Source organism: Phyllobates terribilis, unplaced genomic scaffold (genome assembly GCF_046119375.1).
Source record: "Phyllobates terribilis strain yellow unplaced genomic scaffold, ASM4611937v1 Scaffold_13__5_contigs__length_258822181, whole genome shotgun sequence".
NCBI classification, from domain to species: Eukaryota; Metazoa; Chordata; class Amphibia; order Anura; family Dendrobatidae; genus Phyllobates; species Phyllobates terribilis.
In genome coordinates this window covers 40277233-40303639 of record NW_027362773.1, presented here as the reverse complement: position 1 = coordinate 40303639, position 26407 = coordinate 40277233, and the positions used below count along the sequence as shown (strand labels likewise).

Here is a 26407-nt window from a genome sequence, read left to right as displayed (position 1 = left end):
ATTAACAACTCAGAAATGAAGGTTTCTAGTATTCTTCTGTCAGTAGATAATGCTCATAATCGAACTTCTTTTCTATTGAAACCCCAGTTTTACAACTCCTCAGCACTCATAAAAGGACTTTTTATGTTTGTCCAAGTAATGTTTAACCAAATAACAAGACCGATTCGATGAAAGTGTTATCAGGTAATTAAGCAATACCATTGGTTCACTTCAGCCCTTTGCCTCACCTAAGAAGAAGATGCAATTTATACCAAGATAAGTCGTCAGTATACCTCCTTGCATTTCATGCCACTGCTCCTATCTCTTCACACACTGTATTTACAGTCCTTTATGGGAGTCATTTCTTATTGGTTTCTGTGTTTCCTTTATGGATAAAATATAGCCGGTAACCTGCACTCCTTGAAACTCACAAAACGCCAAAAATGTCGAAGTTTGAAAAACCAGACCTTAGTGGCTTTGTGGTGTGGGACTATGTTGTGTTTGCAGCTTTGCTGGTCATCTCAGCAAGTATTGGGGTCTTCTTCGCTATTACAGAAAGGAAAAAGAAAACATCAAAAGAATTTCTGGTTGGAGGTAGACAAATGACATGTGGACCTGTAGCATTGTCACTGACAGCTAGTTTCATGTCTGCAATCACAGTTTTGGGGACGCCTGCAGAGGTTGTTCGTTTTGGAGCCTACTATTTTTTTTTTATGATCTCCTACACATTTGTTATTACATTGTCTGCAGAACTCTTTGTACCAGTGTTCTACAGATCAGGTATTACAAGTACATACGAGGTAAGTGAAACTTTTAATTAACTGATCTGAAGGTTACATCGCACCAATTCTGTATAGCTCTAGAAAAAATGTTATCTCTTCATTTATGTAATCTTGTTTTAAGTTAATATTTTACACCCTTAACATTGTTAAAGAGATTGTAAGAGATTTTAAATAATGTCTGTTTTAGTTTCGGAAAGAGTGCCACTCTTGTTCATAGTCTGTGTCTGGCAGTGCAGCTTAGCTACTTTTGTTTGAAGGTGGCCAAGCGAAACTTTCAGACATACTGTAACCTCCAGACAGAAAAAAAAGAATGGCCCTTTTTCTGGAAAGATGGAAGATATTTTTTCTATATTCATACAACCTCTTAAAAGTTTGGGGGTTCCAAAGTTTTGGATTAGATAATATATAAAATAAGTTATATTTCTAGTAAGATAATTCAATATATCAGTAAATTTGGCAGTACACTAAGTATCCTTCCAACTGTGAAGCACCATCGTAGCAAAAATTAAGTATTACACGCTATCTATATAAATCTATTTGTTGTCAGTGGAATGTAGCACAGGACAGGTCCTCTACAAGAGGCAGCATGGTGGCTCAGTGGTTAATGATGAAGCTTTGCAGCTATGGGGTCCAGGATTCAAATCCCACCAAGGGCAACATGTGCAAGGAGTTTGTATGTTCTCCTGGGTTTCCTTTGGTTTCCCTGGTTTCCTCCCACACTCCAAAGACATACTGATAGGGAATTTAGATTGTGAGCCCCAATGGGGACAGAGATGATGATGTCTGTAAATCACTGTGGAATTAATGGTTGCTATATAAATGAGTAAAACAAAGAAATTACCCACTCTAGAACAGAGATACTGTATGAATCCAGAACACAGGATCTCCCCATATTAAGTCCTAATTCACACATCAGTTTCTAATGTATGTGCTCTAGTCCTGTTTCTCAGGACTAGAACACATGCTCATTGTAGTCATGGGACTTCACAGGTGCAAGATTTTTTGTTTGGACAGCAGACGTATGTCATCCATGTGTCATCTTATTGTAGTCCATTTTTTATTGTTTAATGAGAAGCTTGGAATTTTTTTTTCATACGAAAAAAACAGATACCACACTGATGATAAAAGTGGGCACAAAAATGGATAAGGCTATTTGCCCACGATGCAGAAATGCTCCGGATTTTTTTCTGAGCATTTCTGCATCTCCCTGGCAGAAAAATCGCATGCGGATTGTATATGCGTTTTTCCTGCAGGGACATGCGGATGTGAAGCGTTCTTTACATGCATTTCTGCATGCGGGTTGACAAGCGCTTTCCAAGCGATTTTAGCATCACTTGGAAAGTGCTTGTCAACTTGGTCACACTATAGAAATCCATGCAAACTGCATGGATTTACAGTATATAGTGTGACCCCAAAGAATGGTTAAAAATAAAAAAATAAATCTATACTTACCTTCTGATGGCCTCTGGAGTCTTGCTTCACTCCGTCCTCCCTTGCCGGCAGATTGCAGTACACTGAAGGACCTGCCGTCACATGACTATGACGTCAGCGCAGGTCCTTCAGTCCACCGCGATCTGCCGGCATGGGAGGACGAGTGCAGCGGGGGCCATCAAAAGGTAAATATGATATTTATTTTTTATTTTATTCTTTTTTTCACAGGTTCTATGGTACCTGGATCTGGAGGAGAGTCTCCTGTCCTCCACACCCAGGTACCATCCGCACATTGAAACGCATGGAATGCGCATCTACATATGCAGTGATGCGTAATCCATGCTTTCCAATGCAAGTCAATGGCGGCGAAAATGAAGCGCTTCCACAAAATAATTGGTAGCGCTGCGTTTTTTTCCACAATGATAATTCGCAGCGTAAAATTTCCGCAGCATGTGCACAGCAGATGCGCATTATCATTGGGGAACATGGCAGGCCTTCTACCATGCATTTTTTAAGCGTTTCTGTAGCGTTTTTGCCGCTGCGGAAACGCTTAAAAATCACATCGTGGGCACACAGCCTTAAAATCAGTTCCAGCACAGAGAAATAAAAATGACGCCTGAATTATGTCTAACTCACAATACCCCAAAAGGGCATGCAATAATAGGTTTTATAAACTAGATAATAAGTATTCTTAGCAGGGCTGTGGAGTCAGTAAGCCAAACCACCGACTCCGACTACTCAATTTGACTGACTTCCGACTCCAACTTCGACTACACAGCCCTGCCGCACTACTGAGCATGGGGAAAAAAAGTATTTAGTCAGCCACCAATTGTGCAAGTTCTCCCACTTAAAAAGATGAGAGAGGCCTGTAATTGACATCATAGGTAGACATCAACTATGAGAGACAAAATGAGAAAACAAATCCTGAAAATCACATTGTCTGATTTGGAAAGAATTTTTTTTTCACATTTTGGTGGAAAATAAATATTTGGTCAATTACAAACAAGCAAGATTTCTGGCTCTAACAGACCTGTAACTTCTTCTTTAAGAGGCTCCTCTGTCCACTCATTACCTGTAGTACTGGCACCTGTTTGAACTTGTTATCAGTATAAAAGAGACCTGTCCGCAACCTCTACCAGTCACACTCCAAACTCCACTATGGTGAAGACCAAAGAGCTGTCGAAGGACACCAGAAACAAAATTGTAGGCCTGCACCAGTCTTGGAAGACTGAATCTGCAATAGGCAAGCAGCTTGGTGTGAAGAAATCAACTGTAGGAGCAATAATTAGAGAATGGAAGACATACAAGACCACTGATAATCTCCCTTGAACTGAGGCTCCACACAAGATCTCACCCCGTGGGGTCAAAATGATCTCAAGAACGGTGAGCAAAAATCCCAGAACCACAAGGGGGGACCTAGTGTGCAGAAAGCTGGGACCAACGTTAAACAGGCTACCATCAGTAACACACTACGCCGTCAGGGACTCAGATGCTGCAGTGCCAGACGTATCGCCCGGGTTAAGCCATTACATGTCCGGGCCCATCTGAAGTTTGCTAGAGAGCATTTGGATGATCCAGAAGATTATTGGGAGAATGTCATATGGTCAGATGAAACCAAAGTAGAACAGTTTGGTAGAAACACAACTCCTCGTGTTTGGAGGAGAAAGAATGCTGAGTTGCATCCAAAGAACACCATATCTACTGTGAAGCATGGGGGTGGCAACATCATGCTTTGGGACTGTTTCTCTGCCAAGGGACAATGACGACTGATCCATGTACATGAAAGAATGAATGGGGCCATGTATCGAGAGATTTTGAGTGCAAATCTCCTTCCATCAGCAAGGGCATTGAAGATAAAACATGGCTGGGTCTTTCAGAATGACAATGATCTCAAGCACACCGCCAGGGCAATGAAAGAGTGGCTTCGTAAGAAGCATTTCAAGGTCCTGAAGTGGCTAGCCAGTCTCCAGATCTAAACCTTATAGAAAACCTTTGGAGAGAGTTGAAAGTCCATGTTGCCCAGCGACAGCCCCAAAACATCACTGCTCTAGAGGAGATCTACATGGAGGAATGGGCCAACATACCAGCAACAGTGTGTGCCAACTTTGTGAAGACTTACAGAAAATGTTTGACCTCTGTCATTGCCAACAAAGGATATATAACAAAGTATTGAGATTAACTTTTGTAATTGACCAAATACTTATTTTCCACCAAAATTTGAAAAAAATTTCTTTCCAAATCAGACAATGTGATTTTCAGGATTTGTTTTCCCATTTTGTCTCTCATAGTTGAGGTCTACCTATGATGTCAATTACAGGCCTCTGTCATCTTTTTAAGTGGGAGAACTTGAACAATTGGTGGCTGACTAAATACTTTTTTTCCCCACTGTACATAAAGTGTAGCACAGATTCATCTCAACTAAAAGCTTAGTTCAGATCAGGAACAGAAGTTTAGATCAGTTTAGATCAGGATCAGTTTAGATTAGTTTTAGTTTAGATCAGGAACAGAACAGACATTTATAGGACATTTCATAACTTTCCCAAATTCTTATGAAAACATTTACAGCACATCCTGCATTGAACTACTGTACCAATTCATTATATATTTTAGGAGTCGGAGTCAGTCCATTTTATAACGACTCCACCAAAATGGACACAGACTCCACAGCCCTGCCTCTTAGTTTACTTCCTTTATTATTTCTTCCTTCGCCTCTATTTACATCCCGTTTTGCTTCATTATCATGTTTATATCCGTGTTTACATCAGTTTGCATCAATGTCTACATAATTTTATTTTAATCCACATCGATAGACCCACACACCTAAGATAGCAAGCTCTCTATTCCCCATAAACTTGAACGCTCAGCTTGGACGTGCATTCAACTCTTTTCAATGGGGTTAGGGACAGGAGAAAGCTGCAGCCAGACAGCTCTGACAGTGGCTTATCTCCTGGGAGAAAGATAGGATGGGGTGTTTATGCTCCAATTTAGAAATTCTCCCCTCCAATACATTAGATGGTCTTATAGTCCTTTCAAAATCATCAACTTTGCCTGACATTAGTCTAGTGTGTGGACCGCTAATACTTTGCTATGAGGGTCCGTTTTCTTCTATGCTTACCAGTGATTTGGAAGCTTCCAGACAATGGTTTTATTGATGGCATTGGTGTTTTATTTAAATGGATCAGGGTTACAGCAGGTACAGACAAGAAAATCGAGTCAATTATGCAAATTACAGTCTGAGAAAGCCCTGATCAGAGTTTAATCAGAGTTTGATCCGAATCTCTCGGATGAGGCGAAGATGTAGAAAAGCAATTCTCTTTCTTTATTCTGTGAGTTTGTGTCCTTTTTGTCCATGCACTTGCATGGCCGAGCATGGTCTGAATATCAGATTAACCTCAGACATGCTCTGTCTGAAGAAAAAATAGCGAACAAGTTTTGTCGGATCGCACTCAGATTGATAATGGTTGTCTGCACGAGCCCTTATTCTCACTCAACAAGTGCAGCACACCAAATATTGGATTAATAAATAAAATACAACAAATATTATTAGAATTGTGATTAAAGTAGTGTAAATTTATTCTAATATCTACAGTATTTTAATGCTTTCCTTTTGTTTTTCCTATAGTACCTAGAACTCCGATTTAGCAGAGTTGTCCGTTATGCAGCAACAATAATGTACATTGTGCAAACGGTAAGAACTTTCAAATCTGCATCATAAACTGTAAAAAAAAGCAAAATATGCATTGTTGCCGAGAAAAAGATGTAAATTTTGCTACTTGGCTTACTGCCACAATATTACTGTCAGTACAAGACGTTCAACTTTCAGCTAAAAAGAAATTGCACTGGCTAACCAAGGAGGTGGTGTCCTAGGATCTGGAATGGGATCTGTCCAAAGTATAGACAAGATTACTGACATTTTTTAGAAAAGTAAAAATGTACTTTTGGGCAATTTAGGTAAATAGAATAGTTATTCTGTCAATAATAATAACTACAATGACTCATAATCCCTGTACAATAACATCTGGAAAAGTTCCACATAATAGCACCATATAATACAGAAACCTAATAAGGCTATGTGCCCACGATGCAGAAATGAAGTGGAAAATTTTGCTTCATTTCTGCATGTCCTTGCCAGGAAAAACGCGTGCGTATTTTAACACGCGTTTTTGAAGGGTTTTTGACATGCTTATTTGCAATGCGTTTTTCTAATGCATTGAGTAGGCAAATCCGCATGCGGAAACGCATAAATAATGGACATGCTGCGGATTTTTCTGCACATAAAATCCGCTGCAGAAAATTCCGCAGCATGGGCACAGAACATGAGGATTGTCATTGGGGACCATGGGGCAGGTATTACCAAGCGTTTTTGAAGCGTTTCCGCAGCAAAAACGCTTGAAAAATGCATCGTGGGCACGCAGCCTTACACTGACAATATAACATGGCTTGGGAGGAGAATCGATTCAAGTATACAAAGAAACCCTAAAAGGACAAGGGGCAAATGTCTCCAATTTACATTGTGTGTTGTAATGCTTTCACAGTTTGATAATTAAAATATTAAATAAAGACATACAAGTTGTAGTGAAAACCAAGGAGACAAAATTAAACTAATAAATATATTAAAAGGTGATCACATTAATTAAGTTAGAAAATGTTAAAAATGACCACTCCAATATTGATAATAAAAATACAACTTTATTAGTTCTTCCACAAGTACAATAAATTCATACTTTAAAAATAGTTAATATAAAATAGATATAACCACCATATTGTCAATTCATGTGCCAGGGATCATGGCCAAAATAGCAGTGCCAGTTCCTCTAATTCATGAAAATTGTAGTAAGATCTCTGGTGAGGTGCATGGAGGCACATGCCACTTTTTAGATGCTCCAGACCCAATAAGAGTCAAAATGAATCAAGCACCTCTGACTCCACCATTCCTACTTATCAAGACTGGCATGAGCAATAGTCTTAATGAATAGGGACCAAAAAATATGTAATTAAAAACATTGCAAGAGAGTATATGCCTAACCCATCTCATCTGCTCCTGAGAAAGACGGGGGGGAAGAAAAAAAGAAAAACACAACAAACTACATTTGTCCATATTTGTAACTTTTTCTCTTCCTGAGAGTCGTTAATAAACTTTGATGTTCTCTCATATGCATAGCCATGATTTATAAGAATAAATCAGAAATGAAATGTAAGCTCTCCAGATGACCACAGTGTTCTGTTTGACAAAAATAACCATTTAGTCCAAATAATTGTGCCAGCATCACTGTGCCTATAGCAATTCCAGTCATGCCACTATTAAAACAGCAACCAAAATTTCCCATAACAGAGCAAGCTTCTGTAACTCCGCAACAATTAGTCATAGTGGCATATTACAGTACCAGTCATAGTATCTTCATAGCGATAAAATACCTTCTCAACACTGCTTTGTCCACGACTAGCACACAGTTAAATGTAAGTGGCCTATCATCTCCAACTCGCATTAGCTTCCTATTAATCAATTTATTTATGCTGTAGCAGATCTTATTGGTTGAGATGAGAAAATTGATTCAATATGAATCAAATTTGAGTCCAATTTTATGGAATTTTAAATCAAACAATTTGCAATTTGATCCTCATGCAATCAGCTGGCTTTTTACACAATGCAAAAAAATGGCTTCAGTCACAGAAAAATGATATGACCTCAGGTGCAACCATGCCAGCTTTCCCATAATACCTTACAGCTTTTACATCACATTGTATAGAGCAGCCAATCAGAAGAAACTATGACTGCATGTATAAAAGCCAACGCAGTGAACGTAGCAGCTATTTTATGGTAAATTTAGGATAGTGAGAGTACATTAGAGCTCACAGATCAGCATAAGAGATAGAAAGAGGGTGTCCAAAGCATTGAACAAATATTTTATCAGTCTGCGAATAATGCAGAGATTCAATCAATAGGGAGATAGAGATAGGAAAGGTGCCAGCAGTAGAGCCAGACACAGTGTAACTGATCAGTGATGTGGTGTAGCTGGCATCTGTCCTGCTGCATTTGATTTACATTTATACTTTTTTTTTCATAATTTTACATGCACTAAAAAGCAGAAGCAAGGCAGCACAATACTTTTTTCAGAAAAAAATCAGATGGTTTGCATGCTTGTCACATGTGACTTTAATGAGTTTTTTTCATTTCTTGTACTATCCTTTTTACGAAAGAGAATAATGGCTTTTAACTATACAAATAAAATTATTCAGAAACCAGACATTTTACTGCAAGTGTATACCTCAGAAAAGGTGATTTTCGCAAACTTTTTTTTAGATATCTGATTCATTAGTTAAATTGTACTTAAGTACACACCACACCAATGCAATGCTATACCACACCAATACAATGCCATGCAGCAGGTGCCACACCTATTCTTTAGCTGGCTACGACATTTTTCTTTCTTCTACAAGTACTGACATACAGTACTTAGCATTTCTTATTTCATTCTGCTAAAGGTTGAATAATTGGGGTTGAAAAGTTAGTCATAAGTGAATTACAGTGTTGTATAATATGTAAGAAAAAAGAAAATGTGGCAATGACTTTGGATAGAGTAGTGTAAAAGAATAAAAAAAAATACCACTGCAAGCATATGGGACCAGCTAGCAGATACACCATTGCCACTATCAGCCACTGCCACTGTCTGGGCAGTATTACTATCAAATGCAGACCTCAATCAGCCTCCTTTGCGTCCCGGAAATGTATTAGTGGAAAGGAAGTGGATGGCATTATGGAATATATGGCACATAACTCATCTAGGTCACTGCCGTATGATATTACCTCTAACAGCGACACCATCAGTTTGAGTTAGTGTTCGGTATGGAATGGTCTACATGAACACAAATGACTAAAAGGGATACTTTTGGGACAGCTTTTTAATTTAAAAAAGCATGAAAAAACTGTCAGAACACTGTGTAATTAAATTAATTGTTGGTTACTACTGGATAACTATCTGTTTTTATGGTGCGGTCACTTTGACAATGCTATGGCTGTGTTTGTGTTAAAAAATATTGAAAGGGGTTGGATATAGTCTTAGAGAACTCAGTACAATTGCCCTGAAAATGTATATAATACTCTACCTCTCTACCAACGATTCCCCGCAAATCTGTCTCCTTACTTCAGAGGAGGATGTTTCAAGGATGTTACAAAGTGGCACAAAGGTGATGGAGGATTGACACCATAAATAAATTGATCACACCTCTAGGATAGATTTCTTAGAGAGGTTCTACATTTTATTTTAACAAATATGTCGGGGACATGACTGTGTGCTACTCAGTGACATATATGTATTATACAGTATGTTCTCCTCCTTTGTGATGCACCACCTGCTTTTTACTGCAGCCTTCTTTACACACTGCACAGCACTCCTGTTCTCAAAATGTCAGTTATTGGAGGAGCATGTGATCATAGGAGGAGGTTGATTTATGCACAGGCCTCGTCACCCCCCCCCCGACTCCCACCTCCCCCTCTGCTAGCAGCCATTTTGAGAACAGCAACTCAGTGTAGTCTGTGAGGAAGGATGCACAATCAAGTACAGGATGAGAATCTGTAACACTTATACGGTTTATTAGTAAGTGCCACAAAATGTCCATAAATACTGGAAAAACAAATGGGTTATTCTGCGCTGCCGTAGAACAAAATGTGCATAACAAATTTGTTAAAATGAAGATGAAGTGGCCAGACTTTTAATGTGGATCTAATATATACATGTTTAAGGAAGTCAAGCCAATAATCTATCTCATCATACTTCTGTTGAATTAAACTTCTTGTTACTGAGTTCTGGTACTAAGATTCAATATCAAATCATTGTTGATCACATGGATAACAAACTTAACAACATATTCCCTGATGGAATATATCATTCTACAATCTAAAATTTGTACTGCAATTTCCATTGATAGATCCTTTACACTGGAGTGGTCGTCTATGCACCAGCATTGGCTTTGAATCAGGGTAAGTCAATACATGAGCTTCCCATAGTCGCTCTCATTACTCTGTCTTTACAGTATATTTCATCTTCTATTTAACGCCTCCCCATTTGTGATCCAAATTACATATGCCGGTGTTTGTGTGATGCATATGCCAGGTGCTGGTGTATGGAGCGGGCTCATCATAAGCCTCCAACAGTAGCAACCAGAGCTAACCCTGATTGCTGATGTTAATAGTTACATTTAAGGTGCAGGATCATGGTGGTGCACTATTTTGGACACAAATAGCCCTCTTTCCCCAGCAATGCTGTTGCAGGTATGTTGATGGTTTGCCATCAAAGGATTAAAGGATTGCAAGTTCAAGTCCCATAAGGGACTTTTTCTTTTTCAGCCACCGCACCTTCCTTCAAAACTGTAATATGAAGCAATCAAAATGTCATATTGTACCGTAAAATTGTAACAATATAAACAACAACTCACCATGTAAAAAATAAGCTGTCACAAAGGCCCATTGAGAAAATAAAGTTATGGCAACACAAGTAAATCATTTTTTAAAGGGGTTGTCTACTACTACTACTTCTTCTCTAAATGTTTGGCCCCGATAAAATAAAAACCCCATACTCACCTCCCATGCCAAAGCCGTCCCAGCGGTGTCGACACTCATGGTCCTGGGGCTTTCATGCAGTGGTTGTGACCCGTGACCCTGGCACCCAATCAGAGCTGGTGTCACTGTCCCCGCCTTTGAATGAATTGAACATGAAGAGGAAGTCAGGGCTGCAGCTGATCTCTGACTTCCTCTTCATGTTCATTTTGTTTGAAGGCGGGGACAGTGGCGCCAGTGCTGATTGGGCGCCGGGCTCACGTGTCACAACTACATGAGAGCCCCGGGATCGCAAGTGCCGACACCGCTGGAACGGCGCCAGCACAGGAGGGGAGTGTAGGCTTTTTTATTTTATCGGGGCCAAACATTTAGATCAAGAAGGGGTTGTCCTAGTAGTGGACAACCCCTTTAAGAAATCTTTGAACTTTTTTGAATCTGGAATTTTAATTTCACTACTTAAATAAATAAAAAACTTGATTTCACCATAATTATACTAACTTGCAGAAACAAGTTGCTTAATAATTTTTACTGCTGAATGAACACCATAAAGACAAACCAATGGTATGTTTGTTTCAAAACTACAAATTTATTCAGCTGAAACAAGACCTCATACAGCTTATTTTGATGGAAAATTAAAAAAAAAGTCAAGACTCTTAACCGAGGGGAAAGAAAAAATGAAAGCTCAAAAACAAAAATTGACTAATGCAAGAAAAGGTTAAAAAGTAACCGAAATAACTGTATCTATTCAATGTTTTAGTATAACAGGTAAAGTAGTCTGAAAGTTTCCTTGAAAAAGTAGTTACTTAGGAATTAAACATGTCAACTCTGTAAGATTAATATCCCTCTATGACATGCTGCCTGCCATAAGGTAAAACACCGTAGGTCCAATTTGCAGCGATCATTATTCCTAATTATCCATCTCCAAGCTGTTACATATGGGATCTTGACCTGTGTCCTTACCATAAGGTGATTCTGAAATGAATCGTTCTTGTCTTCATCACGATCATAAATCATAGATGTAATTATTCTCTCTTATTACCAATCCATGTGTTCAGAGACTGCTACCTGGACAGATTTTCAATTCTAAAGAAATGTGATAGAGTTGATTCATCAGGTTGGGATTTTCAGCCAATCATGTTGATATTGTATTTTGTCTGCTTGAGTACATCCACATTTCAAATGCAAAAATCCTAAGTATGCAATGACCATCATGTAATAAAGCCAAGTAATGTTAATGCTCCGAGGTTTTGAGGTATTTTGATAGGGTGTAAGATGCTGGTCTGGTGCTGAATGATCCCTCTATCAGTTACTAGTTTTCATGGGTTTTACGATTCCTGATAAAACCAGTCCCCCGGCTTCAGTTTGCCATAAAAAGCAAACTGTGCTTTACTCACCCTTCCTTGGTCGAGGGCTAAGTGTACACCGCTCCTTCTGGTATCTTGTTATTGTCTGCAGCCACAATATTATGTTAAGAGTGCTGCAGCCAGTGAGCTTAGCGGTTCTGATTGGCTCGTTCCATCAACTCAAACAGCACTGTTGAGCTAAGTTTTTGGCTACCATGCTGTTGCCGTGACTTAGACAATAACAGACACTAAGATCAGCAGTAGAGACTCAGTGTCGAACCCAGAGACTGTTTGTTTGTTTTTTTGAACAAACTGTTTTGGTGTACAGGGGTTTTCCAAATCCACCTTTAAGCATTCCAAGCAGGGTTCCAATTACCGTATTTTTCGGACTATAAGACGGACCATTAGACGCACCTAGGTTTTAGAGGAGGAAAATAGAAAAAAAAATTTAAGCAAAAAAGGTGGTCATGATGCCCTGTTATGGGGGAGGGGGTCTGTTGCTAACACTGGTATTGGGGTAATGTCCCCCAATTCTGTAAGTATCCTCCATCCTGGTATGTATGGCCCCTCTTTCCTGGTATACGTGGCCCCCATCCAATCCTGGTTTACCTGGCCCTCATCCCCATCCTGGTATGCATGGTACCCCTTGATTCCCCATCCTGGTATGCATGGCACCCCTTGATCCCCCATCCTGGTATGCATGGCACCCCTTGGTCCCCCATCCTGGTGTGCATGGCACTCCTTGATCCCCCTTCCTAGTATGCATAGCACCCCTTGATCCCCCTTCCTGGTATGCATAGCACCCCTTGATCCCTATCCTGGTATTCATGACTCCCTTTGATCCCCCATCCTGGTATGCATGGCATCCCTTTATCCCCCATCCAGATATTCATAGCACCCCTTGATCCCCCATCCTGGTATTCATGGCACCCCCTTGATCCCCATCCTGGTATTCATGGCACTCCTTGATCCCCCATCCTGGTATGCATGGCACCCCTTTATCCTCCATCCTGGTATTCATGGCACCCCTTGATTCCCATCCTGGTATTCATGGCACCCCTTGATCCCCCATCCTGGTATTTATGGCACCCCTTGATCCCCCATCCTGGTATTCATGGCACCCCGTGATCCCCCATTTTGGTATGCATGGCACCCATTTATCCCCCATCCTGGTATTCATGACACCCCTTGATCCCCCTTCCTGGTATGCATAGCACCCTTTGATCCCCCATCCTGGTATTTAAGGCACCCCTTGATCCCCAATCCTGGTATGCATGGCACCCCCTGATCCCCTTCTTAGTATTTATGTCATCCCTTGATTCCCCATCCTGGTATGCATGGCACCCCTTGATCCCCCATCCTGGTATTCATGGCACCCTTTGATCCCCCATCCTGGTATGCATGCACCCCCTGATCCCCATCTTAGTATTCATGGCACCCCTTGATTCCCCATCCTGATATGCATGGCACCCCTTGATCCCCCATCATGGTATGCATGGCACCCCTTGATCCCCCATCCTGGTATGCATGGCACCCCTTGAGCCCCCATCCTGGTATGCATGGAACCCCTTGATCCCCTATCCTGGTATGCATGGCACCTCTTGAGCTCCCATCCTGGTATGCATGGCACCCTCTGAGCCCCCATCCTGGTACTGGTATGCATGGCACCCTCTGAGCCCCCATCCTGATATGCATGGCACCCCTTGAGCCCCCATCCTGGTATGCATGGCACCCCTTGAGCCCCCATCCTGGTATGCAAGGCACCCCTTGAGCCCCCATCCTGGTATGCATGGCACCCCTTGAGCCCCCATCCTGGTATGCATGGCACCCTCTGAGCCCCCATCATGCTGCCCACAAAAAAATATAAACAATCATACTCACCTCCTCTCTCCTCCAGCGCTGTCCCGCACTGCTGCCGACACTCTCACTGTGTGAGCCGCGCATGGCATCCCTGCCTTGCGCCCTCACACAGTGTGAGACGCTGTTCTGGAATAGTCACTGCTCCCCACGCCGGGACTCTGTGCATGGAGAGCAGTGACCATTCAGTCTGTTCAATAGCTGGCACACTGGAGCCTCGTCACGGCTCCTGCTGCCACTCTGTGGTCAGTGTGCCCGCTATTAAATACCATGGATATTCACTACAACCCATGGGAGTGGGTTGTAGGGAATATTCATGAACTTTAATAGTGGCCAGACAGTCCGCAGAGCGGCAGCAGGAGCCATGCTGTGGCTCCAGTGTGCCGGCTATTAAGAAAAATGAATATTCATTGCTCTCCACGTCCATTGGCGTGGGGAGCAGGGAATATTCATTTTCTTTAGTAGCAGGCACAGCGTAGGCTTCAGCAGGCGGCTGCTGCCTCCTGTGCCACGATGATCACCCGCTACCGCTCCCCCCCACCCACCAAAAATTTTGGAGGAAAAAAAGTGCGTCTTATAGTCCAAAAAATATGGTAGGTGACGTTTAAAAGGCTTTCCAATTCAAGACCTTTATTAACTATTGACTTGATGTATTAAAAGCTTCAGATGAGCTGGTCCCTTAGAATTCCTTCTTCATTAGTTCAAGATACAATAAATAACCAGGAAAGGGAGGGACTGAGTATGTTATTATTATTATTATTATTATTATTATTATTTATTTATACAGTGCCATTGATTCCATGGTGCTGTACATAAGAAGGGGTTACATACCAAATACAGATATCACTTACAGTAAAAAACTAACAATGATAGACTGGTACAGAGGGAAGAGGACCCTGCCCTTGCGGGTTTACATTCTGCAGGAATGGGGAAGGAGACAGTAGGTTTGGGGGGGGTTGCAGCTTCGGTGTTGTTGGTGTTGTTGAGGTGGCAGCAAGCAAGGTCATGGCAGGCTGTAAGCTTGTTTGAAGAGATGGGTTTTCAGGTTCCGTCTGACGGATCCAAATATGGAGGCTAATCGGACTTGTGGAGGCACAGAATTCCATAGGATGGGGGATATTCGGGAGAAATCTTGGAGGCGATTGGGTGAGGAATAAATAAGTGTGGAGGAGAGAAGGAGGTCTTGGGAGGACAAGAGATTACATAAGGGAATATATCAGGAGATTAGTTAAGAGATGTATGGAGGAAAGGTTATGGATAGTTTTGTAGGTCACTGTTAGTAGTTTCAACTGGATACGCTGGGCAATTGGGAGCCAGTGAAAGGATTTGCAAAGGGGGGTAGTAGAGGAGTTGCGAGGCGAGAGATGAACTAGTCACGCAGCATGATTAAAGATGGACTGGAGGGGTGAGCGAGTGTAAGCAGGTAGGCCACAGAGGAGGCTGTTGAAGTACTTCAGGCTGGAGATGATGAGGGCATGCACAAGCAGTTTAGTAGATTGAGGTTTGAGGAAAGGACGGATTCTGGAAATATTTTTGAGCTGGAGGCGACAGGAGGTGGTGAGAGCTTGGATGTTGGGGTTTGAAGGACCGGGCAGAGTCAAGGGTTACTCCGAGGCAGCGGATTGCCGGTATAGGGGAAAGTGTGATGTCATTTATTGTGATAGAAAGATCAGGTGGGGAAGATATGCGAGATGGGGGAAAGATGATGAGTTGAGTGTTGTCAACATTGAGCTTGAGGAAGCAAGAGGAGAAGAAGGAGGACATGGCTGATAGACATGCTGGGATTCTGAACAGCAGAGAGGTGACATCTGGGCCAGAGAGGTAGATCTGGGTGTCATCAGTGTACAGATGGTACTGGAAGCCATGGGATTTTATGAGCTGTCTCAGGCCAAGGGTATAGATTGAGAAGAGTAGGAGTCCTAGGACAAAGCCTTGAGGGACTCCAACAGAAAGGGGCGGGATGAGGAGGTAGTGTGGCAGTGGGAGATGCTAAATGTGCGGTTACAAAGGTATGAGGAGATCCAAGATAGGGCAAGATTTTTGATGCCAAAGGAAGAGAGGATCTGTAGTAGGAGGCAGTGGTCAACTGTGTCGAAGGCAGAGGAAAGGTCAAGAAAAAGGAGTACAGAGAATTGTCTGTTAGCTTTGGCTGGAAGTAAGTCATTAGTAATTTTGGTAAGGGCAAATTCGGTGGAATGGTGGGGGCGGAAGCCAGATTGTCGGTTGTCGAAGAGAGAGTTATATGAGAAGTGGGAGGAAAGTTCAGCGTGAACATGTTGCTCAAGGAGTGTAGTTATTTGTATGTGTAGCTATTTTTCCACTGTAAACCATTGTGATACATGTAATGACTGACATAGAACCACAAATTAAAACTACTTGGGAAAATAAGGAATGAAGATATCATAATTGAATAAATCCATATTTTTATTAGAGACACCACATGACAAACACAATAAAACCATGAACATACAAGACAAGGTTAAAAATAGCATAAATGTCCTAAAAAGAGGAGTCGGAGAAGCATCAGCGGCACAAAATGATTTATATGTATTGCCGGGTCACAGAAACTTGAATATATAAAGTGCAAGTGCACAGAAAGTGACTAATGCAATGATAATAATAGTAATAAAGGGATATACCAATGTATACAACCGAGTGAATAATACCAATAAAGGATATAGTGCCTAAGTAGGCATAAAGTTACTAACCCGGGTTCATGCTGGAGATGTGTCTGCGCCGCCCCTCACTCCAACGCGCGTTTCACACGAGCTTCCTCAGGGACTATATCCTTTCTTGGTGTTATTCACTTGGTTATGTACTTTTGTATATCCCTTCATTACTATTATTATCACTTCATTAGTCACGTTCTGTGCACTTGCACTTTATATATTCACGTTTCTGTTCCCCCTTCAATACATATAAATCATTTTGTGCTACTGATGCTTCTCCGCCTCCTCTTTTAATGACATTTATGTTGTTTTTAACCTTGTCTTGTATGTTCATGGTTTTATTGTGTTTGTCATGTGGTGTCTCTAATAAAAATATGGATTTATTCAATTATGATATCTTCATTCCTTATTTTCCCAAGTAGTTTTCGCTTTTGGTTCTATATCATTATGTCATTTTGGGTTGTACTGAATTGCACTTATTCTATATCTTCACTTTGGGATTTACTCCTTCTATTATAGGTTTAAGATGTAATGACTGACAATCTGCAGTCCTCATCTACATGTCTCACACTGGTAACACCCCCTTTCATATAAAATAATCTCTTGAAGCAGATTCTCAGGGAGATATATGTTAATTCCGTAGATCTTAACAGCTCATTTATGGAAGTTCGGGTTCTGGTACCCGACCCAAACTTTATGCCAAAGTTCGGTTCAGGTACCAGAACTGTACTTGAACTTGAACCAGAACCCAAATCCAATTGAAGAAAATGTAGACCCAAACTTTTGAGCTGGAAAATTCTCTCTCTATCTCTCTCACGGACTTCCCCCGGAACTCTGAACATTGCTACGGACTCCTGGGAAAAGCCCATGATTGGCTTCATCTCATTTACATATTAAGAAAAATGTGGATTTCTCTGGAATAAGACACTGAATTGCTGATATCAAGGTATCATTTTATTCATCTTCCTATCACCTGCATGTCCATATACAGTAGATGGGTTAGGAAGGTTGATCCTACTGAGATTCCCTTTATGTCCTTTTCATCCAGACTAAAAATGTTGAGGCACAAATTGAAAACAGGCAAAAATCACATCAAATGTAGAAGACTATTGATTTTGTGAATAGAAAGCAACAACGTCACCACTTATATCATTTACAAGAGACAATTTAAAAAAAAATCTCGCTTAAAAATCAGAAAACACAAGGCAGATAATTACCTCGTGTGACGTAGTTCACAAAGTAGCGACTTAGGTAATATGTCTCTAGCATGCAACATAAAGATATTATATTGCACCTGTATTGTCGACAAAGTACGCTTGTTGATAAGCCTGTCCTTAGTGAACATACTACCAAGGAAACCCTGTTGTGTTTGGCTTATACTTGTGTTCGGATATTCAGCTATTAAGCATGACCATCGCTAAACACAATTTTTCATTTTATGTATGCATAAATATTTAACTTTGAAAATACAGACTTTACCTGTAGTGAGCACAAGTTCAAGCCTGTAATATCCAGAGTTGCATTTACAGTCCTTTTAGATGTTATTGGAAAGAATTGGCATACATTTGGACAGATACATCCCAATGATATAGCTAAGCTCTTATCATTTAGTGATGTTAACATACAGTGTCGGATATAAAAAGAACACTCACCTGATTGCAAATTCTGAAAGCTTAAGCATTGTACCTTTTAAATTGAAGACCCTTTGAAAATCAGCTTAGCACATACGGTAGATCCTAGCAACTAGAGATGAACAGATCGTTTGAAAATTGTATCCGCTGGCTTTACCGAATTTCCCCCCAAAATTTGTTTTGTGTTGGATAAATTTGCAGCAATCACAATACTGGAAAGCTTCAAATTGTTTGGAAAACACAGTTTTTGTAAGGGGGGAAGATGAGAGAGGATAGAGTCAGATAGAGATAGAGAGAGGAAGGGAAGAGAGACATTTAGTTTCAATGGGTCTGGGAATGACATCTAACTCTTTTGTACCAATGACCAGTCATGCAACCGGTTGGGCTCCACTGGGACCTGCTAATCTTAGGTATGAGCTATTCGAAAAACTAAGATATACCATGTGATCACTATTGTATGGAGTATCCTAAAAGAGAAAAAAATACGTGGCGCTATCTAAGCATAGTGAGTTTCTGTCAAGTTGTAAAAGGTGAGTTATATAAGAAAACTTGCTCATCTGATATAGTTGTGCTGCCTGAGGCACAACTCTTGTTTTGCTTTGGATTCAAAAGTGATAGACTGCAGCTATTCCTTACAGTCTGGCTGACACCTGATGAAGGCTGTAAGCAGCCGAAACGCGTTGTTTAAGCTAGTGTTTTAATAATATTTTATTTTTAAATAAATGCTCATTGAAGCAATCAAAAAAAGATATTGTCATCGTCCTTGATTTAATCGTGGTAACAGAAGACAGCGCTGATCCTGGTCTCCATTTCTGAATATACCATGAGATGTAATAGCTGCAGGGTGTTGCGCGAAAGTCCGATCGGCCTCAAAAACTGTCATTAGCCCACTCTCTGACGTTTCATCAGTCTGAGAAATGGCACCAAGTATGATTTTTTTGCCAATCCCACAAATCAAATCTCAAAAAGTTAAAATTTTAGTGAAATTGTAAATTTCAGCAAATTCGACTCTAAATCTATCCTCTGCGGATTGATCAGCTCATCTCTACTAGCAAGTATCATTGCCAAGGGAAGCAGTAGTTGCTGCAAATCTAATGAGATATTGAATGGTGTCCATTCAAGTGGTCATAGGGCATACAAACTGAAAATGTCTCAATGGATCGGCAATTTAAACATTTATTCTAATAAACAGTAGATAAAATGTAAACTAAGAAGCACATGGCATGCAAATCACATACATAATATTTTTGAAAGTTTTGAGCTACACGATCCAGGGGCAGCATGTATCAGACATGTACAGTATTTCTGACTCCGAAAGACTGCATTGTTTTAGAGAAAAACATACTTTCAAAAGCTGCCAGGAACCAAGATACACAGAAGATTAGTCAGACAGGTGGGTCCCCGGCTTCTTCTCACCACCCAATCTCCTTGAGTGATGGGTCTCTGTCTGTGTATAGGAGGAGGCCTGTCAGTCACTGGCAGTAGGTGGTAAGAAGCCACCAGAGTTGTGCCTTTCCAACTAATCTCCAGTGCGGCTCCTTCCCCGTGGCATTCAAAGTATGTTTTTCTCTGAAATGTTTCAGAGTCAAATATACATGGCTGAAAAAATACAGCCAGTGCCAGATACATGCTGCCCGTATCAGCTGTTAACAGGGGCATCACTAGGCACTTTGATTCAGGGCCTATACCTCAGATCATAAGTGCAAAGCCCAGAAATTCTAGGGCTCCATTTTTCAATTTTAAATAAAGTATTTAAGTATTTTAAATACTTCCCTCGTATGTACATGGGAAGTAACCTGTCAATCATCTCCAGCAGACCTTTGAAAGTCAGCCAGGGTCACAGCCATACCATTCTGATCTCTGATTATGGTTTCCAGGTTCTCTTTAAAAAAAAAAAAGCTATCTATAAGCATAGCTATGATGGAGTGAAAAACATGACTCTCAACACTGACAACTATACCTTGTATAATGTTTATTGCAATCAAAACAATCAACCTTTTAGCATCATATTTTACAGGCATAGCAAAGATTATCATGACTCACAATGCCTCATACAGAAGGTTATCTTACTGAAGAAGATTAAGATAACCTAACATTGCACAAGCCCTTGAATGTTGTCAAATTAAAAATTTTTGGTCCTTAAATACCAGTTAAATCAGAGTCAATTGAAACGAGTTACTCAGGCAAAGTGAAAAGTTCACCAGTGGCTTTGAGCTATAAAAAATAACAAACTAAGTGATATATCCCTACTTGAACCCACTTGGATCTGAGCAGTCAGCTCATTGCATTGCACAGAGAAAGGAGTCGTCACTGTTATACCAGCTGCAGGACTACAACGGTCTGTGATTGGCTGCAGTGGTCAGTTGACTTGAACGGATGTTTCCTGTTCCTCTGCAAGCACAGACCATGTAGTGGCCTGTGCTAGATCGGTGTCAATAGGTGATCACCACTTAGTTTGTTATTTTTTAGAGCTCCAAGCCACTGGTGAAATTTTAATTTTGTCCGGACAGCCGATTTAAAGTTTATTAGATCTGTAAAGTATTAGGACAAGCCTCATAATCAATGAATGCAGGTTTTTCATTGAGTCCCATTGCCATAGGTGTGTAAAATCAAGCTCCTTGCCATGTGGTCTGCCTTTACAGACATTTATGAATGAATGGTTCATCTGTAAAGAGCTCACTGAATTTGAGCATGGTATCATAATAGTATGCCAACATGGCAACATGTGAAACTGAAACGTCTTTCCTCTTAAATTATCCACGACCAACGGAGAGTGATATTATTGAAAAGTGCAAGCTTTTAGGGTGCACAGCAACTTAGCCGTGTGCTGAAGTGCAAAAATGTCACTAATATTCTACTTTCTCCGTAGCTGTAGAGTTACAAACCTCATCTGATATTAATATCAGCACAAAAACTGAAGTAGAAGTTTCATGACATGGGTTTCCATGCAAGCTTCATGCACGAAGCACAATGCTAAGCCTCAGTTAGAATGGTGTACAGCAGCCACCCTGGACTCTGGAGTAGTGGAAACATGTTCTGCAGACTGATGAATCGCTGTTCTACATCTGGCAGTCTAATGGTCGAGTCTAGGTTTGGAAATGTTAAGAAAAAGTTACTTACCTGACTGCATTGAGCCAGTTGTAAACTTTGGTGGAGGAGAAATATGGTGTTGCTGTTGTTTTTTCAGGGGTTAGATCCAGTGAAGGGAAATGTTAATGCTTCAGCAAGCCAAAACATTTTGGACAACTGCATGCTTCCAAGTCTATGAAAACGGGAATGACCCTTTTTTTGTTTTAGAATGATTGTGCCCAGGGCCCATTCTATCTTTACTGCTGCCTCAGGCAAAAACTCCACCTCCAGTCCAAAAAAGGCATATGGAGATTATTAAACTCTACCCACAACCACATATCAGCATGAATAAGCCACACACATAAGTATATACCAGCATCCAGCAATGAATAAACCATACACACAATTGTATACATCACCATGAAGATTCAGTATTAGTGATGAGCGAGAGTGCTCGGATATTGAGTAACTCGATATCCGAGCATCATCGCTCATCACTAATCAGTATACATAAGTATATACTGTACATCCAGCAATGAATAAACCCATTTTTTCCAACAATCATGGATCTAGAAGAACAGTAATTAATTGAGGGAAATGTCTCAATGTCCATGGAGATCAGGGCTATGTCTCTGTCCACTGTGTCCCCAGAACTATTATTTCTGTATCTCTACCATGGCAATGTCCCTACTTCTCCTGTCAGTGCAGGCTTAGATAGAGAGGATTAGTGCCCACACAGTCTGCAAGTCGAGGTGCCGGTAGATGGGATGTGGAATCCCCAGAATCAATGTAGAGAAAATCACTGCACACTTTAATTTCAAAATGTAGTAGGACTTTCATTTTTAGACGCGAAATAGACATACTTAAGATGCAGGGAGAGATGTGACAGGATATATAAAACGTTTTGTCCCTTCGCATATATATATATATATATATACATATACATTTAGATTCCACATTTATTTTACAGTTTTCCACATTGTAAACAGGACTAATGACAGCCTATGCACATTGAACGATTTACTACACATCATTCAGTGTGCAACATTTACTGTCTAAGCAGGAAATTGAATGACCACAGTCTGTACATACTTGCTGTGGAGACACCGGGGTCAGTGGGTGCTCTCGTCCACTGGCCCGACTGTCTTTAGAAAAACCGCAGGGACCAGGGCTCATCCCACTGAACTCCCATACTCCTTGCCCGTGGGCGTAATACAACTCAGATAACACAGGGTGAGGGTAAAACAGTGTGGCAATACTTTAGCGCACCACTAACAGACAATAACATATAGAACAGTCCCAGCAAATAGCCAAGATGGTGCAAATTACAGAGTCTCACCCTTCCGCTAACTCTCCGGGATTAGAGCAGCTGCAACTTCGGGGCTTCCAGGGCCGACTACCCCCAACAATGGCACTTCGCTTTTGGCGGGCAACCACAGACAGGAGATAATGACAAGCTTAGGAAGCCGACAGTCCATTGAGGTACAGTACAGACCAAAAGTTTGGACACACCTTCTCATTTAAAGATATTTCTGTATTTTCATGACTATGAAAATTGTACATTCACACAGAAGGCATCAACACTATGAATTAACACATGTGGAATTATATACTTAACAAAAAAGAGTGAAACAACTGAAAATATGTCTTATATTCTAGGTTCTTCAAAGTAGCTGCCTTTTGCTTTGATGACTGCTTTGCACACTCTTGGCATTCTCTTGATAAGCTTCAAGAGGTAGTCACCGGAAATGGTCTTCCAACAATCTTGAAGGAGTTCCCAGAGATGCTTAGCACTTGTTGGCCCTTTTGCCTTCACTCTGCGGTCCAGCTCATCCCAAACCATCTCGATTGGGTTCAGGTCTGGTGACTGTGGAAGCCAGGTCATCTGGCGTAGCACCCCATCACCCTCCGTCTTGGTCAACTAGCCCTTACACAGCCTGGAGGTGTGTTTGGGGTCATTGTCCTAATGAAAAATAAATGATGGTCCAACTAAACGCAAACCGGATGGAATAGCATGCCGCTGCAAGATGCTGTGGTAGCCATGCTGGTTCAGTATGCCTTCAATTTTGAATAAATCCCCAACAGTGTCACCAGCAAAGCACCCCAAACCCATCACACCTCCTCCTCCATGCTTCACAGTGAGAACCAGGCATGTAGAGTCCATCCGTTCATATTTTCTGCATCGCACAAAGACACGGTGGTTGGAACCAAAGATCTCAAATTTTGACTCATCAGACCAAAGCACAGATTTCCACTGGTCTAATGTCCATTCCTTGTGTTCTTTAGCCTAAACCAGTCTCTTCTGCTTGTTGCCTGTCTTTAGCAGTGGTTTCCTAGCAGCTATTTTACCATGAAGGACTGCTGCACAAAGTCTCCTCTTAACAGTTGTTGTAGAGATGTTTCTGCTGCTAGAACTCTGTGTGGCATTGACCTGATCTCTAATCTGAGCTGCTGCTAACCTGCGATTTCTGAGGCTGGCGACTCGGATAAACTTATCCTCAGAAGCAGAGGTGACTCTTGGTCTTCCTTTCCTGGGGCGGTCCTCATGTGAGACAGTTTCTTTATAGCGCTTGATGGCTTTTGCAACTGCACTTGGGGACACTTTCAAAGTTTGCCCAATTTTTCGCACTGACTGACTTTCATTTCTTAAAGTAATGATGGCCACTCGTTTTTCTTTACTTAGCTGCCTTTTTCTTGCCATAATACAAATTCTAACAGTCTATTCAGTAGGACTATCAGCTGTGTATTCACCAGACTTCTGCACAACACATCTGATGGCCCCAACCCCATTTATAAGGCAAGAAATCCCACTTATTAAACCTGACAGGGCACACCTGTGAAGTGAAGACCATTTCCGGTGATTACCTCTTGAAGCTCATCAAGAGAATGCCAAGAGTGTGCAAAGCAGTCATCAAAGCAAAAGGTGGCTATTTTGAAGAACCTAGAATATAAGACATATTTTCAGTTGTTTCACTCTTTTTTGTTAAGTATATAATTCCACATGTGTTAATTCATAGTTTTGATGCCTTCAGTGTGAATGTACAATTTTCATAGTCATGAAAACACAGAAAAATCTTTAAATGAGAAGGTGTGTCCAAACTTTTGGTCTGTACTGTACGTGTCCAGGTGACTGGAGGGTCCCAAATTGGCATCTCCAAACGTCTCCATGGGGCCAGGTGTCCGGAGGATCAGCACCTGGTTTCCAAAAAAAGTCTCCATGTGTTTAGTGATGGTCAATGGAGCAGATCAATATTCTTCCAACTAGGGCTTTGATCCCTTACGCTGTTATCCTGTAGAATGTCCAATGTGTGTCCCTCTTGATATAGCCATGGTGTCCTGGCTGCTGTTCTGTAAAGTCTCTTTGCAGAAGAATAGAGATCCTTTTCATACCCACATCTGTGGTTCAGGCCATCATCCACAGGTCAGTGGAAAGGTGAGATTAACTCTCATTGTTTGAGTATTTAATCAATCTGCATAGATTGGCCTTCACTGTTTTTCAGGTCAACAAGCTACATGAATCTATTAGCAAACATTGATTGTTCAATAACCCTGGGTCCCTGACCTCCAAATATCTCAACACAATCACCTGTAGGAGCTGATATAATAGGACAATTCACAAACATCAATTCTAGAATCAACGTTCAGACAATAGTCTATATTTCTTGACCCACTGAAGAAAAAGACACCAAATCAATAGTCAACGTTCAGACTCATATGAACAATAGTCTATTTCTCCCGGCCTACTGAAAATATATGTCTGGCATAATTAAGATTAAATGGTGTGTCGTCGCACTTGCTGGTTGGCAGTTGTTTAGTGCTGCGATTTGGTCTATAGAAATGGCCCCTTACATAGGTTTATTTTCCCTGAGAATAAAGGGTTCGGCGATGTGTGATGTATATGCTTCATCTCCAGTGTTTCCTGTGTGATGTATATGTTGCCGCCCTAGTGTATCCTTTGTGATGTATATGCTGCAGCCCCAGCATCTCCTATGTGATGCATATGCTCCAGCCCCATCTTCTCCTGTGTGATGCATATGTTGCAGCCCCAGCATCACCTATGTGATGCATATGCTCCAGCCCCAGTGCATCCTGTGTAATAGATATGCTGAAGCCCCAGTGTCTCCTGAGTAATGTATATTCTGCAGCCTCAGCATCTCACGTGTGATGTATATGCTCCATCCCAGGTGTCTCCTGTGTGATGTGTATGCTTTAACTCCCGTGTCTCCTATGTGATGTATATACGGCATTGTCAGTGTATGCTATGTGATGTACATAAGGCAGTTTCCATGTCTCCTAAGTGGTGTATATAGAGCAGTCTCAGTGTATTCTATGTGATATTACCTATGTGATGAATACAGCAGTCTTGCTATCTCCTATGTGATGTATATGTGGCACCCCAGAGGGTCTGGTTGCCACAGTGGTAGTAATACCATGTCTGGGAGCAAAACAGGAGTTTCCTGGTCAGGAACACATTACATGCAACACCTCCTGCCCCAGACCAGAAAGGGGAGGATCCTGCCCTATATAACTGGATCTGGGGGCGGGGTTAGTTTAGTTCAGTGCAAGGAGTTGAGATTAGGACACTGAAGAGAGAGGAGCTAGGGACTGGAGCTGGAGATAGCTCGTCCTAGCTGGAGCACACAGAGAACCAGACACCGGAGTCCGAGGCTGTGGGACCCTTCAGGCCCAGCAGCAGATACCGCAGGGTAAGGAGATTGCAGGTCTCCTGGCCCCATCAGACGCCCGGAGGCTCAGCAGCACCGGGGGAACAGTACCGCCAAAGAGGAGCGAGGCATCCACAAGGCCTGAGCTGCCAGCCATATGGGTGAGCACAGCACGTTACACTCAGGGACGTGGGCTACAACACAGCTACGAGCAGAATAGCCAAAGAGAGAGTAGTGAGCACGGCAGGCCTACAACTCCACCTGGCCAGGAGGACTCTATGCTTGCTCCCAGACTGACCAGACTCTTCTCTCTAGCCAGTACTCCAGTCCAGGCCTGTCTAATTGCTACCAGTAAAGACCCTGGGACTGCACTGCAAAGACTCTGTGGTTATTTCTGCACCGCAACACCCTGCACAACCACCATCATC

The 26407-nt window shown here is 41.5% G+C and overlaps 1 protein-coding gene across 1 annotated transcript in view; it reads left to right on the top strand.

Annotated features, from left to right (window-relative positions):
• Nucleotides 1-235: 235 nt before the first annotated feature.
• SLC5A12 (solute carrier family 5 member 12) overlaps nucleotides 236-26407 on the top strand; it is a 106900-nt gene continuing 80728 nt past the window's right edge. Inside the window, exons 1-3 of the mRNA XM_073658060.1 lie at nucleotides 236-779; nucleotides 5815-5880; nucleotides 10119-10170. Of these exons, the coding sequence (XP_073514161.1) occupies nucleotides 423-779; nucleotides 5815-5880; nucleotides 10119-10170 (475 nt within the window). The 5' untranslated portion in view covers nucleotides 236-422. The remainder of the gene's footprint in view (nucleotides 780-5814; nucleotides 5881-10118; nucleotides 10171-26407) is intronic.